Source organism: Capra hircus, chromosome 13 (assembly GCF_001704415.2).
Source record: "Capra hircus breed San Clemente chromosome 13, ASM170441v1, whole genome shotgun sequence".
Lineage (NCBI taxonomy): Eukaryota > Metazoa > Chordata > Mammalia > Artiodactyla > Bovidae > Capra > Capra hircus.
In genome coordinates, this window is record NC_030820.1 from 22,444,221 (window position 1) to 22,460,919 (window position 16,699).

Here is a 16,699-nt window from a genome sequence, read left to right on the forward strand (position 1 = left end):
TGCCAGTGGGTTTCTTGCTATATCAGAGACTACAGACACCACACTGGCCAAACCAGCAGGACAAGAGAGTGGGACTCACTTCAGAAGGAACTGGAGGGTGTTACTAAGATAATCAACAAAGCGGTAATCTCAGACTGAAAACCTCTTTTTGGAGAGACAAGTGGGAAAGGAAGAGAGTCCCAAAGAATGGCTAACAGTGGACATCGCACAGACCCTGATGGGGAAGGGATTAAAGTCAGAAATGTCTCTGAAAAATACTGAGGGTTTGACATCTTTTGTACTCTAGTGTTATCAAACAAGTTAAACCTCTAAAAGAATGTCACAAAATATAGGTGCTTAATATTTGTAAAAGTGATTTTAACAGATTTAAAATAAATTTTAATAAATTAACAATACCAGACACATAAATAGTGAACAAATACCTTAGGTTTTTTGTGGTTTCAAATCTACTGGCCATTTTCCATCATGATGATCAAGAGAACTTTGAAATGCACTTTTATAGCATCATGTACTAATTCATTTATTGGGGTTTCTTTTCTGCCAGTCTACAATAGTCAGGGACAGTGTTTAAAAAGTTTTCTTTTGAAGCTTAAGTGATAAACAGCTTTAATACAAAAGGCCAACTCAGCAAAATATATGATTTTCTAATCAAAGGTAAAGTTAAAATTTATCTTTTGAAAAAGGCAGAAAGTCTAGATCTAATAATGCCATGGCCAAATTATTTTGAAAATATAATACACTTTGGAAAGCGTATGTAAGATAATTTTATTAACGGGTAAGCTAACGAATGATGAAAATATTCAGTGGCAAACTGCTATTATCAATGATGACTACAAATAGTTAATTGCTGGGTAACAGATTGGGAATTCTCAATGGAGACTCCAGCTATTATCAAGCTAATTACATTAAAAAGCCTTTAAAAATGAAAACCATGTTCTTACCAATAAAACAGATCAATCTAGGCAGTTTTAGGTAGGTGAAGATGTACAACAAAAATATCTCACCATTATCTCCAACGTACTTAGGGGTCATTTCTTTTGGTTCTGTTGTTAAGACATGGGGAAGATAATCACTTTGACAGGTTTAAAATCATCTTGCTAGACAAGTAACAGGAAGATATTAAATGACTGCAGAATAGTATGATACTTTAATATAGACAAACTGATAAAAGGAAGCAGAAAACAGGATGATATTTATAGTCTCTAAATACCCCTTAGATGCCCATAGCAAAATAATCTGCATAACTACACTGAATCTTGGAGACATGAAGGATGGCTAAACCAGACATACAGTAAAAGGTAGAGAAATGGAGTTCCCCCAAGGTCAGTGGTATGCTGGAGCCCACTTATACCAGTTTCTGAGAGCCAGCTGCCAAAGTTTTAGGAACTGTGTGAGCTGGCTGTTAAACACATCCAGCATAAAAATTTAAATTATAGAAACGAATTTTTAAGTTAAGTCACTCAGTCATGTCCAACTCTTTGCAACTCCATCACTGTAGCACGTCAGGCTTCCCTGTCCATCACCAACTCCAAGAGCTTACTCAAACTCATGTCCACTGAATTGGTGATGCCCTCCAACCATCTCATTCTCTGTCGTCCCCTTCTCCCACCTCCAGTCTTTCCCAGCATCAGGGTCTTTTCAAATGAGTCAGTTCTTAACATCAGGTGACCAAAATATTGGAGTTTCAGCTTCAGCATCAGTCCTTCCAATGAATATTCAGAACTGATTTCCTTTAGGATGGACTGGTTTGATCTCCTCGCTGTCCAAGGGACTCTCAAGAGTCTTCTACAACACCACAGTTCAAAAGCATCAATTCTTCAGCGCTCATCCTTCTTTATGGTCCAACTCTCACATCCATACATGACTACTGGAAAAACCATAGCTTTGACTAGATGGGCCTTTGTTGGCAAAGTAATGTTTCTGCTTTTTAATATGCTGTCTAGGTTGGTCACAACTTTCCTTTCAAAGAGTAAGCATCTTTTAATTTCATGGCTGCAGTCACCATCTGCAGTGATTTTGGAGCCCAGAAAAATAAAGTCTGACACTGTTTCCATTGTTGCCCCATCTATTTCCCATAAGTGATGGGACCAGATGCCATGGTCTTCATTTACTGAATGTTGAGCTTTAAGCCAACTTTTTCATTCTCCTCTTTCATCTTTATGAAAGAGGAACTAAAGAGGCTCTTTAGTTCTTCACTTTCTGCCATAAGGGTGGTGTCATCTGCATATCTGAGGTTATTGATATTTCTCCCTGCAATCTTGATTTGAGCATGTGCTTCATCCAGTCCTGCACTTCACATGATGTACTCTGCATAGAAGTTAAATAAGCAGAGTGACATTATACAGCCTTGATGTACTCCTTTCCCTATTTGGAACCAGTCTGTTGTTCCATGTCCAGTTCTAACTGTTGCTTCCTGACCTGCACATAGGTCAGGTCATGTGGTCTGGTATTCCCATCTCTTTCAGAATTTTCCACAGTTTGTTGTGATCCACACAGTCAAAGGCTTTGGCATAGTCAATAAAGCAGAAGTAGATGTTTTTCTGGAACACTCTCACTTTTTCAATGATCCAACAGATGTTGGCAATTTGATCTCCGGATCCTCTGCCTTTTCTAAATCCAGCTTGAACATCTGGAAGTTCATAGTTCATGTATTGCTGAAGCCTGGCTTGGAGAATTTTGAGCATTACTTTGCTAGAGCATGAGATGAGTGCAATTGTGCAATAGTTCGAGCATTCTTTGGCATTGCCTTTCTTTGGGATTGGAATGAAGACTGACCTTTTCCAGTCCTGTGGCCACTGCTGAGTTTTCCAAATGTGCTGGCATATTGAGTGCAGCACTTTCACAGCATCATCTTCCAGGATTTGAAATAGCTCAACTGGAACTCCATCACCTCCACTAGCTTTGTTCATAGTGATGCTTCCTAAGGCCCACTTGACTTTGGACTCCAGGATGTCCAGCTCTAGGTGAGTGATCACACCATCGTGATTATCTGGGTCATGAAGATCTTTTTTGTATAGTTCTGTGTATTCTTGCCACCTCTTCTTAATATCTTCTGCTTCTGTTAGGTCCATACCATTTCTCTTCCAACAACACAAGGAAAGACTCTACAAATGGACATCACCAGATGGTTAATACTGAAATCAGATTGATTATATTCTTCACAGCCAAAAATGGAGACGCTCTATATAGTCAGCAAAAACAAGACTGGGAGCTGACTGTGGCTCAGATCATGATTTCCTTATTGCCAAATTCAGACTTAAAGAAAATAGGGAAAACCACTAGACCATTCAGGTATGATCTAAATCAAATCCCTTATGATTATACAGTGGAGGTGACAAATAGATTCAAGGGATTAGATCAGATAGACAGATTGCCTGAAGAACTACGGACAGAGGTTTGTGACAATGTACAGCAGGCAGGGATCAAGACTATCCCCAAGAGAAAGAAATGCAAAAAGACAAAATGGTTGTCTGACAAGGGCTTACAAATAACTGAAAGGCAAAGGAGAAAAGGAAGGATATACCCATTTGAATGAAGAGTTTCAAAGAATAACAAGGAGGGATTAGAAAGCCTTCTTGGTGATCAATGCAAATGAATAATTAAATTATACTAAAAAGGTAATAGTCAAGATTCATTGCTTCCTAATTATTTTACCATATTTTATTATCTATGCCCTTGAGGATATACACATCGTTTATCCACATGATGGGAGTATTACAAGATGGTACCATCACTACTGCACATCTCTTCAAACTCCACCTTCAGTGCCTTCTTACTGACAATTACAAATCAGCCATGATGGGAGGAGATTACCACTTAATTTGGCAAATATTAAAATAGAGGCTTCTTTTTTCTCTCCAAAGAGTCAATTAAAAAAAAAATATCAACCTACCACTCCTGTAGAGAATACTCCCGTGGGGTATTCTAAAAAATTTTTATGAAGATGGCTATTTTAAAATGAGTAACAGTATAAAATATTTTTTAAATTACTTTCTGAAATATCATTCATGACATATAGGGACTGTTGTCTTAAATGGTACTAAAATATACATTAGATAAACTCTGGAATACTTCCTTAACATAAAAAATGCATTGTATTTCATAAAGAAAATATGCCATCCCTCTTGTACTGACTGCTATGACTCTGGGGGCTTAGTTTTGGTTTGGAGTCATTCTAAACAGAAATGAAGAGGATTTGGCATAAGGTAGAATAAGAAAACACCAAATCATTGCTGAATACTTTTCAGGCCCATGCTCACAGCAGCCATCAACCTTTTAAAATAGGAACATTCTGGAAGTTGTTTCCTTGATAAAGATATATATGTCCTTTATCAATTAAATGACTTTCTCTTTTTTACATTCACACACCTATTATCTCTATTCAAGTGTCTCTTTTCTCAAAATAAACCTGATTTTATTTCTGTTTTTTACTCATTTTTCTGTACTCCCCATAACTCTTTCAAAACATTAAATTTCTGTGTATAATGGAAGAATGTGAAACTGAGGAGGGCAGCGCAGCCATGTTTCTTACAACGTTCAGGTTTATCCGAGTAGTCTTGCCTTATGCCATGAGGAAGAGGCTAGGTGGATGGGGCTCTAGCCTCCCTCATTTTGACATTAACCAGAGAAGCTCTCAGCCTTCTGTATTTGTCTTTCATATATTGGGGTTCTGTGTAAAATGTCATTAGGAAGGAAAGAGGGAAGGGAAGGAAGGATGGAGGAAGGAAGGAAAAATGGAAGGAAGGAAGAGAAAGAAAGAAAACTAGTGTGTTAGAGAACTTAGGTATGCACATATGTTTGTGTGTGGGTACATGCATGCACATGTACCATCTGTAATCATGAAAGGTGTGTTTAGGTGTGTTTTGGATGCAATAGCAATAGGCAGATTGGGTTTATTCATGGTTAAAACATCACTGCATTTTAACTGAATTACAGGCATCATATTTTATATATACACATACACAAAGACCTAATTAATTTAAATTACTAGCATTTGAATTTTTTAAAATTAAAATTTAAAGTTAGGCTATGTAGGTAATCTAGGTTTTTTTTTTTTTAATTTTTTATTTTTTTTAAATTTTTAAATCTTTAATTCTTACATGCGTTCCCAAACATGAACCCCCCTCCCACCTCCCTCCCCACAACATCTCTCTGGGTCATCCCCATGCACCAGCCCCAAGCAAGCTGCACCCTACGTCAGACATGGACTGGCGATTCAATTCTTACATGACAGTATACATGTTATAATTCCCATTCTCCCAAATCATCCCACCCTCTCCCTCTCCCTCTGAGTCCAAAAAGGAAACAATTCTAAGTTTTAAATCTTCACAAAGTTACATTATATGTGTTTTAAAAATAATACCATGTGTTGTATATTATTTATATAACAAGGACAACACTATCTCTTAAGACAAATAGGAACAGAATACTTGACAGAGATAAATAAAATGAGAAGTCCCTGAGCAAACAAACTTTTAGACAATAAAACACAATGCTAGTTGGAATACTGTCTTTTCCAAGAATACAGCCAAATACCTTTCGAATTAGTCTTTCAAGTTTGAAAAGGGTAAATAAATAAATGCATTGACTTAAATGACTAGAAATGCATTTACTTTAAAGACCTTTCTTTTCCCCCCTAGAGCAAATAAATCAATCAAATAGTAAAGACAAAAGTACAATAATGACTTTAAGACAAGGGTTCAAGGAAGATGAAATAGTGGCTACATAGAAGATGGGTGTTCCACAGACTTTGTTTTGAGGTCTTCCATTCTAGTACTAACCAGGCCCCATCTAGCTTAGCTTATGAAATCTGACAAGGTACAGCCCATGGCAATAAGGATGGAGGATAGTGATTTTATTTCTTATTTTATTCATTGCTGCCCCAGGGAGAGAGATAACGAGAACAGGAATGAAATGCAGGTCTCCTACATAAAACACTGCAGAACATTACCACTAGGTCACCAGGGAGATGAAGAAGAAACTATTTTAGAAGAGTTTATTTGTTATAATATTTATGGTGAGAAATTATTTTGCCTCATTAAAACCTCACTTTTAAAAATCATATACATGAACGATTATTTTCACATAAAAAATGTCTGACATCTACTATTGGACTTAAAAATATTTAATTATGCTGTTTCAGAAATGTTAAAAAATGACTATCACCAACTTATGTCAGGCAATTATAATCAGCACTAACTACATTTATTTTTTCATCCAATATTCCATCATGCATGCTCAGTATCTTCAATCGTGTCAGACTCTTTATGACCCCACAGATGCTGGCCCGCCAGGCTCTTTTGTCCATGGGATTCTCCAGGCAAGAATATTGGAGTGGATTGCCATTTCCTCCTCCAGAGGATCTTCCTGACCCAGGGATTGAACCCACATCTTCTGCATTGAAGGCAGATTCTTTATTCACTGAGCCACCTGGGACATCTCCTATTGGACTTAAAAATATTTAACTACATTGTTAAAGAAATTTTTAAAAAATGACTATGACAAAGTTATGTCAGACAATTATAATCAGAAATAACTTTTACATTTCACTTTTCATCCAATATTCCTACTCTGAATATTTGTCATCTTTCACTTATTGCTTCAGAGTGCTACTGGCACTGCCACTAATGAAAGCTATGGCAAATTCTGCGAGAAATTACCTGGGTTTAACCCTTTCAAGAGCTTAAAAAGGCTAAGAAATTCCATAGATGGATTAATGCCTATTTACTTACACTGGTTGAGCCATCTAAAATTCCTGATAATGTTTTTTCCTTAAAAAACAGCAGTTCCCTATGACTGAACTAAATATAGTACAGTCTTCCTGATAATCAGACATTCCTTCCAGATGGAAAAAATATTACTAACTTAGGGTTCTTATGAGAGTTAAATGAGAAACTTGATGTACAGTAGAACACGGGACAATATCCGACATAAGATGTAAAGGAAGATGATGATAATGATAAAATCCTCTCTCCATTACATGATTTAAAAGCAATATTTTTTGAGAGCTTACAGACACAGTACTTAAAACTACTCTGAATATACTAGACAAAACAAAAACGAGTTAGAGAGATTATCAGAGAAGCTCTTGAACAAAGTTAACTTTCTTAATACAAACAACATAGAGGTCAACTAGGACATATCTTTCTCTTCATCTGTTTTCCACTAATAAAAGGACAAAAGAAAAATTTTAATGTAGATGAAAACTTAGAAAATGACAGGAAGATCCAAAAGAAGGATGGAATAAAAGGAAAACTTTTTGTTTTCGGGTTTCTCATTTTACAAAATGTTTTAACATACATACTTTTATCTCTAAGGTAGAAAGATAATTTCACACTTTTTGTATGGTGTTAAGTAATAAGAAAATGAAAATCCATATGATATAGGTAATAAACAGTGATGCTAAAACTAGAACTTAGGTCTTCAAATTTAAGAATCCAGTATTTTGTGTCCCACTCTCCCTATTATTATGGTCTCGCAGCAGAAGTGACCATGGTAGATTACTTTGGACACTTGATCAATTCACCAAGTATATATCTACTGAAAGTATAATGTGTGCCCATTTCTATGGTCAGTTCAAAGAAACGATAGGTAAAAATTCTAATGAAAAGATAATACAGCTTTGAAACAAAGGACTTCAGGAAATGAAATGTTTTATCACACAGATCTACACACAAAAAGCTCCTGTATGACTTCTTTTTAACTACTTACATATGCAGTGACCTTATTTACAAATGTCACTTTCTCAGGTATTAGGAGTTAGGGCTTTACATACAAATTTTGGGGAACAAAACACAAAACACAAAATACAGGATATAAAACAGATGAAGTAAAGGGTCAAAGATCATTTTATTGTCTGAGAAGTATCAACAGGAACTCATGCAAGACTGTACTAAGATGCATACTGAATACTGTATATTATCCACAAAAGGAAGAACAAAAGAGGGTACGACACCAAGAGAGAAATGGAAATTAAAAATTAATCCAAAAGAAAGCAAGAGAGGAAACAGATAAAGAGGGACAAGGTGAAAGTGAACCTGAAGATGATAAATTTGAATCCCAAAGTATTCGTAATTATAATTATACTAAACATAAATGAATTAAATGAACATCCCAAATTTCTAAAACTGTAAATTTAAATAATAAAAAAATTTATATAAACTGAAGGTAGTAACAGAAAGATACCTGAAAAACACCTATCTTTTAGGAAAATAAACATGAGTCAAAGAGGAATTCACAAGGAAAATTAGACTGTTTTGAATTGAATGAAATGAATACATGCCATCAAAATTTGTGGGATACAGCTAAACTACAAATATATAAATATATTAAAAATACAAACTAAAAAGCTCTACATTTAAATAGTCCAGTGTTCAAAAAAAACTTATACTATTAATACTAAGAAGGAAGTTCTCCAATCGATGACCTAGCATCCACCTTAAGAAACTAGAAAAAGAGTAAATTAAACCTCAAGTAAGTAGAAGAAAAAATTAATAGCAGAAAATCAATGAAACCAAAAGCTGATTTCTAAAGAAAAATCAGTAAAATGGATATACTTCTAGAGACCCTGGCCAAAAATAAAACAGAGGACACAAATGACCAATATGATAAACTAAAGATATCGCAACAGATATTAAAATGATAATAAAGTAATATTATAAAAAACTTATGCCAGTATATTCAACAACTTAGGTGAAATAATCAAACCTGTTCAAAAACACAAACTGCCAAAGCTACCTAAACAAAAAAACTGATGCAATTCCACACAAATGCTTGTAGAAAAAAGGAACATTTCCCAGTGCATTCTATGAAGCCACTATCAACCTGATATGAAAAGCACATAAAAATACTGAAATATAACAAAATTATAGACCTATCCCACATGAAAGCTACTATGACTAATAATTAAGTGTAGCAAAGTTATAGAATAAAAGGTTAACATACAAAAAATAATAGTATTTCCATATACTCACATCAGAAACTGAAATTAAAAATATAATTTGGAATAGTATAAAATATGAAATATTTAGGGATAAATTTGACCAAATATGTTCTTAAGAGAAATTAAAGAAGATGCAGATAAGAGTTATATACCATGTGGATCAAAAGACTCAATATTTTTATGATGTCAGATTCTCCCCAAATTTATCTATAGATCAATTCAACTGCAATATAAATTCCAACAGAATCTTTTGTACAAATTGACAACTTGAATCTAAATTTATTATAAAGAAATGCAAATAACTAGAATAGTCAATACTATCTTGAAAAGAAGAAAACAGTTGGAGGATTTCTACTTTCTGATTTCAAGGCTTATTACATAGCTTATTATCAATACAAATTGTACTGGTATAAATATAGATATACAGATTAACAGAAGAGAGAGCCCAGTAATAAACCAACACATATATGGTCAACTATAATATTTTCAACAAAGGTCTCATGGCAACTGAATTCAAAAAGGACAACCTTTTAAACAAATAGGACTAGGAGAATGGGTAGCTAAACAGTAAAATATAAATAAATATGTGTGTGTCTGTGTGTGTGTACACACCTGAATGCGCATCTCACACTATATACAAAAATTAACTTGAAATCTCACAGACCTAAAGTAAGAGCTAAAGTAGTGAAACTTCTAAATGGAAACATGGAAGAAACCCTAATTTGGGGTTTGGTAAAGATTTCTTATTCTGTTGTTGTTGCTGTTTAGTTGCTAAGTCATGTCCAAGTCTTTTGTGACTCCATGCATTGTAGCCTGCCAGGCCCTTCTCTTCTGTCCATGGGATTTCTCAGGCAAGAATACTGAGCGGGCTGCGATTTCCTTCTCCAGGGGATCTTCATGACCCAGGGACTGAAACCCGGGTCTCCTGCGTTGCAGGCTGATTCTTCACTGCCTGAGCCATCAGGGAAGCCCTACAGATTTCTTAATTAGGACAGTAAAATAAACTAGTACAAAGGAAAACATTTAATAAACTGAACATCTGAATTTAAGACTTTTGCTCTTCAAAAGACACTATTACTAAAATAAAAAGCAAGTTATAAACAAGAAGATATCTGCAAAATACATAGGTGACAAAGGTGTTTTATATATAGAGAACTTTAAACTCAATCATAAGACAACCATGGGCTGTAGATCTGAAGAGACAATTCATAAAAGAAGATATTCTAATGGCAAATAAACAGATAAAAAGATGTTCAGCATTATTAACCATTAGAGAATTGAAAATGAGAATCACAATGAGATAGTCCTGCACATCAACTAGAATGGCTAAAATTAAAAACACCACTAACACCAAAGGTGGCCGAAACGTGGAGCCACTGCAACGCTTACACATCAGTGGTGGGAGTGTAAAATTTACCACCTCTCTGGAACACAGTTTGGCAACTTCAGTTTACTACATGGCATTTACCCAAGGGAAATGAAGGCATAACTCCACACAAACATGTACACAATAAATCTTCATAGAAGACTTATTTATAATGGCCAGAAACAAATAAAATTTCCATCAACTAATAAATAAATTTTAAAAACTGTAGTGTGCCCATACACTAGACTATTACTCAGCACTAAAAAGAGAAAACTGTAGAAACATGAACATGGATAAATCTCAAATAGAGTGTGTACTATATGTTCCTATAGAAATAACATGTTAGATCATGCAAACTAACCCACTATGGATTATTCAGTTCAGTTCAGTCCAGTCACTCAGTCGTGTCCAACTCTTTGTGACCCCAGGGACTGCAGCAAGCCAGTCTTCCCTGTCCTGGATTATTATTCAATATAAATGATTATTAGTCAGTGATAAAAAGAAAATCTACTGATACACTCAAACACTTGGAGGGATTTTTAAGAGCATATTATGAATTTGGAGGGATTTTAAGGGCATATTATAAATTTTAAAAAAAGTCAACCTGAGCACCAAATTCTATAAATATTAAAAAAAATAAAGGGATAAGCAGACAGCAATGCAATACAGACAAGAATGTAATACATTCCATCAAAAAGCAGCAGATACGCATTCTTCTCACGTACACATGGATCTCCACAACAGATCATACGTTAGCCCACAAAACAACTCTTAAATTTATTTAAGACTGAAATCAAATCATATTCTTTTCCTACTACATTGGTACTGACATTAGAAATCAATTACAAGAAGAAAACAAACATCACAAATGTATGATAATTAAGCATAAGATCATCTGAATAGATGTAAATGATAGAACTGGACAAAAACTTTCATTTTTGGTAAAAACTCTCAACAAAGTTGTGTATAGAGGGAATGCACCAAAACACAATAAAGGCCACATGTGACAAGCCCAAAGCTAACATCATACTCAACACACGAAAAGATGCTCAACATCGCTAATCAATAAGGAAATACAAATCAAAACCACGATAAGATATCATCTCTCACTAGTCAGAATGGCTATTATAAAAAATACAAGAAGTAACAAGCGTTGGCAGGGATATGAAGAAAAGGGAAAGCTTGTGCACTGTTGGTGGAAATGTATATTGGTCCAACCCACTGTGGAAAACAGTACAGAGTTTCCTCCAAAAATGAAAAATAGAACTACCAAATGATCTAGAAGTTCCACTTCTGGGTGTTTATCTGAAGAAAATGAAAACACTAATCTGAAAAGATAGATGCACCTCAATGTTTGTTGTAGACTATTTATAATAGCCAAGATATGGAAAGAACTTAAGTGTGCACTGATGGCTGAATGGATATAGAAAATGTGACACACACACACACACACACACACACACACACACACAAGAATATTATGCAGCCATAAAAATAAGGGAATCTTGCCATTTGTGACAACATGGATGGACCTTAACAGCATTATACTATGTAAAACAAATCATATGGAGAAAGACAAATACCACATGATCTCACTTTTCTAGAAGAATCTTAACAAAAACAAACAAACCCCCCCCCCCAAAACTAATAAGCTTAAGAAAATGAGAACAGACTGGTTTTTAAAAGAGGTAGGGCTGTGGCAGTGAGAAGCAGGTGAACTGGATGAAAGGGTCAGTCATAGGGATGGGATGTCAGTTATAGGGACGCAGTGGCACACTGATTATACTTAATAATGGTGAGCTGCATATCTTAAAGCTGCTAGGAGAGTAAATCTTAAAAGGTTACCAAAAAAATTTTGTAAACATGTACAGTGATTGATGTTAACTACACTTACTGTGGTGGACTTGACCCAGTGTTGACAAGAATGTAAAGTAACTGAAGTTTTCAATCCTGCTGCTGAGCTAGAAATTGATACAGATGTTAATATATATATATATATGAATTATTTCCTTGTTGACCCTGTGACTTAATAGACTAGTGTACAAAGGTTTTAACTTGGTTTGCCATGAGACAGTTTACTGAGCTCTGTATCTATTAATATATTTTATGTACTTTTCAGTGTGTGTTTTACTCAAAGCAAAATTCAAAAAACTTACCTGTTTGTGGAATTCCCTGGTGATCCAGTGGCTCAGACTTCATGCTCCCAAAGCAGGTGGCCTGGATTGGATCCATGGTCAAGGAACTAGATCCCACATGCCACGACTAAGAGTTTTCATGCTGTGGCTGAAGATCCCACAAGCCGCAACTAAGACCCGACACAGACAAACAAATATATATATATTTTAAATTTACCTGTTTTTTCTGTGTTCTGTTCCTGTTTTCTAACCAGTCATCCACTTGCTCCTCAATTTCTTCTATAGAAGTTCCATGATCATAAGATTGAATATATGTACTTTCTAAAGGCGTATATACAGGAAATTCAGGTTTTGGTTTTTTTATTTTAACTTTCTTCTGTTCTAAAAAAAAAAGGTTAAAAGCACCAATTAAAAAAATAATAAAAAGAACTGAAATTTTATTCATAGACCTTATCTTGAAAGAATATATATATTGCTCTTTCATAAAAATACAATTGCTTTACTTATATCAGCTTTAAGTTTTATTGTGCATTATCCATGCCATTGTTTTAAAATAAAACTCACAGATGCTGATGACAGATAATTATTATATAATCCCCATATCAATTTGTGTGTATCTTTAGTTTTCAAAGTATTGTTCATGAAACACTTCATTTAGCCATAGTGCAAAGGCCTGGGCATTAGTATTTTAATCCTACCTTTACTACCTAAGAGCTGCATACTACAGGGCAAGTAACTTAACCCTTAGAACAAGTGTCCATTTTCATACTGTAAAAGGGAGTTAAATCTAACCTCATAAAGTTGATGTGAGGAAAATTATATATACCCTACCACTCCAGTACTCTTGCCTGGAAAATCCCATGGATGGAGGAGCCTGGTAGGCTGCAGTCCATGGGGTCACTAAGAGTCGGACATGACTGAGCGACTTCACTTTCACTTTTCACTTTCATGCATTGGAGAAGGAAATGGCAACCCACTCCAGTGTTCTTGCCTGGAGAATCCCAGGGACAGGGGAGCCTGGTGGGCTGCCGTCTATGGGGTCGCACAGAGTCGGACACGACTAAAGCGACTTAGCAGCAGCAGCAACACATTACTTGGCAGAAAACTAGCTCGTAAGGGTATACATCCGTCTTTTCAATATTTTACAAATGCAAAATATAATCTGGAAGCATCAAGGGTAGTTATCAATAGATGATTATCAGTTTATCAACTAGCCTCTCCATTAAATCCCTTTTTGATTAGCGTTGACACTGAGAAGCAACTCTACTCTTAGTCACTACTATCAAACTCATCCATCCTGAGAACCACATCTTCCCCATCCTGTGTATGTGTATGTATATGTGTTTACATACACTATAATACCAACATAATAAAATTAATATGATGTTGGCATATGAAGAGACAAATTCCTAGAACAGATTAGAGAATTCATAAATATTTCAGTTCAGTGGAAGAAGGATTTAATAAATGTTGCTGGCACAAATGAATATCCATTTGAAAGAAAAGTGGACACAATCTTACAAAGTATACCAAAAATAAATCACAGTTGCATAAGAGACTTAAATTTAAAAACCAAAACAATGAAAATATTGAAAAAGAAACCTAAAAACTAACTATACTATTTAAAGGAAGCATAAATCTTAACTAAGACCGAATATGCAGATGACACCACCCTTATGGCAGAAAGTGAAGAGGAGCTAAAAAGCCTCTTGATGAAAGTGAAAGAGGAGAGTAAAAAAGTTGGCTTAAAGCTCAACATTCAGAAAACGAAGATCATGGCATCTGGTCCCATCAATTCATGGCAAATAGATGGGGAAACAGTAGAAACAGTGTCAGACTTTATTTTGGGGGGCTCCAAAATCACTGCAGATGGTGATTGCAGCCATGAAATTCAAAGATGCTTACTCCTTGGAAGAAAAGTTATGACCAACCTAGATAGCATATTCAAAAGCAGGGACATTACTTTGCCGACTAAGGTCCATCTAGTCAAGGCTGTGGTTTTTCTTGTGGTCATGTATGGATGTGAGAGTTGGACTGTGAAGAAGGCTGAGCGCTGAAGAATTGATGCTTTTGAACTGTGGTGTTGGAGAAGACTCTTGCGAGTCCCTTGGACTGCAAGGAGATCCAACCAGTCCATTCTAAAGGAGATCAACCCTGGGATTTCTTTGGAAGGAATGATGCTGAAGCTGAAGCTCCAGTACTTTGGCCACCTCATGCGAAGAGTTGACTCATTGGAAAAGACTCTGATGCTGGGAGGGATTGGGGGCAGGAAAAGAAGGGGATGACCCAGGATGAGATGGCTGGATGGCATCACGGACTCGATGGACGTGAGTCTGAGTGAACTCTGGGTGATGGTGATGGACAGGGAGGCCTGGCGTGCTGCAATTCATGGGGTCGCAAAGAGTCGGACACAACTGAGCAACTGAACTGAACTGAACTGAAGACCGAAAACCCAGATGCTACAAAGATAAAAGACAGAATAAACAAATCAAGAGAGAACAGATTTGGAAAGATAATCTACAATTCAGAGTACAAACAGAAGATATGCATATATAGAATACATAAAGAAATCTCATAACCTGACAGGATAAGCAGCCTAATAGAAAAAAATGGCCAAAAAATAAAAAGTGTATTAAGAATACAGTGTTATGGGAACAGCTCTACTTTAAAAGGTTGTTACCATATCTAGAAATTACATGGTATTGAGTACCATATTTTATCCTATACTGCATCAGTACCTGTGTATATCCAAACTTTTCAAATGGTGACTTAAAAAAAACCCTGATACTGTAAAAGTAAATTAGTAACTTAAATGACATATGAGGCTAATTTAAAGGTATAAAAATATAACTCAAAATGGATCAATGACCTAAGTGTAAGATCTAAAACTCTGATTTCTTTAATATGACACCAAAGGCACAACAATGAAAGAAAACAGAATTAGACTTCATGAAAATTTTAAAATTTTGTGTATCAAAAGATATCAATAGAGTAAAAAGGCAACCCATATAATGAGAGAAAATATTTGTAAATCATATATCTGATAAGGGATTATATACTGAATATACAGAAAACTCCTAAAACTCAACAATCAATCTGATTCAAAATTGGGTACAGGACTTGAATAGTCATTTCTCCAAACACTTATTAGGATGGCTACAAGAAACACACACACACACCCCAACCAGAAAATAAATGGCTACAAGAAACACACACACCAGAAAATAAAAACCACTGGCAAGGATACAGAGAAACTGGAACTTTGTACACTGTTGGTAAGAATGTAAAATTGTACAGTGCTATGGAAAATAGTACAGCAGCTCCTAAAAAAAGTAAAGATAGAATTGTCACCAGTTCAGTTCAGTTGCTCAGTCGTGTCTGACTCTTTGTGACCCCATGAATCGCAGCACGCCATGCCTCCCTGTCCATCACCAACTCCCGGAGTTCACTCAGACTCACGTCCATTGAGTCCGTGATGCCATCCAGCCATCTCATCCTGGGTCATCCCCTTCTCCTCCTGCCCCCCAATCCCTCCCAGCATCAGAGTCTTTTCCAATGAGTCAACTCTTCGCATGAGGTGGCCAAAGTACTGGAGTTTCAGCTTCAGCATCACTCCTTCCAAAGAAATCCCAGGGCTGATCTCCTTTAGAATGGACTGGTTGGATCTCCTTGCAGTCCAAGGGACTCTCAAGAGTCTTCTCCAACACCACAGTTCAAAAGCATCAATTCTTCGGCGCTCAGCCTTCTTCACAGTCCAACTTTCACATCCATACATGACCACAGGAAAAACCATAGCCTTGACTAGATGGACCTTAGTCGGCAAAGTAATGTCTCTGCTTTTGAATATGCTATCTAGGTTGGTCATAACTTTTCTTCCAAGGAGTAAGCGTCTTTTAATTGTCCTATGATCCAGCAATTCCACTTCTGGATATATATCCAAAAGAACTGAAACCAGGGGCTCAAAGAGATATTTGTTCACCCAAGTTCACACCAGAATTATTCACAATAGGTAAAAACTGGAAGCAACCCAAGTGTTTAATGACAAATGAATGGATAAACAAAATGTGGTATATACATAAAACAGAATATTATATAAGGTACAGAGTTTTTATTTGGTCATGTTTCCAAATGTACTGGAGTTAGTGATTTGTTATGTTACCTTTTCATAAGTTATCTCAGAGAGGAATCTCCCATCCATGAGCATCCTATCAAAGGAAAAATGTTCTAACCCATTGGGATTACATCTGCCCTGTCTCC

At 35.9% G+C, this 16,699-nt stretch overlaps 1 protein-coding gene across 1 annotated transcript in view; it reads right to left on the reverse strand.

The window, feature by feature from the left end:
- DNAJC1 (DnaJ heat shock protein family (Hsp40) member C1) overlaps nt 1–16,699 on the reverse strand; it is a 187,972-nt gene that overhangs the window by 74,415 nt on the left and 96,858 nt on the right. The window contains exon 8 of the mRNA XM_018057082.1: nt 12,660–12,823. Within this exon, the coding sequence (XP_017912571.1) occupies nt 12,660–12,823 (164 nt within the window). The remainder of the gene's footprint in view (nt 1–12,659; nt 12,824–16,699) is intronic.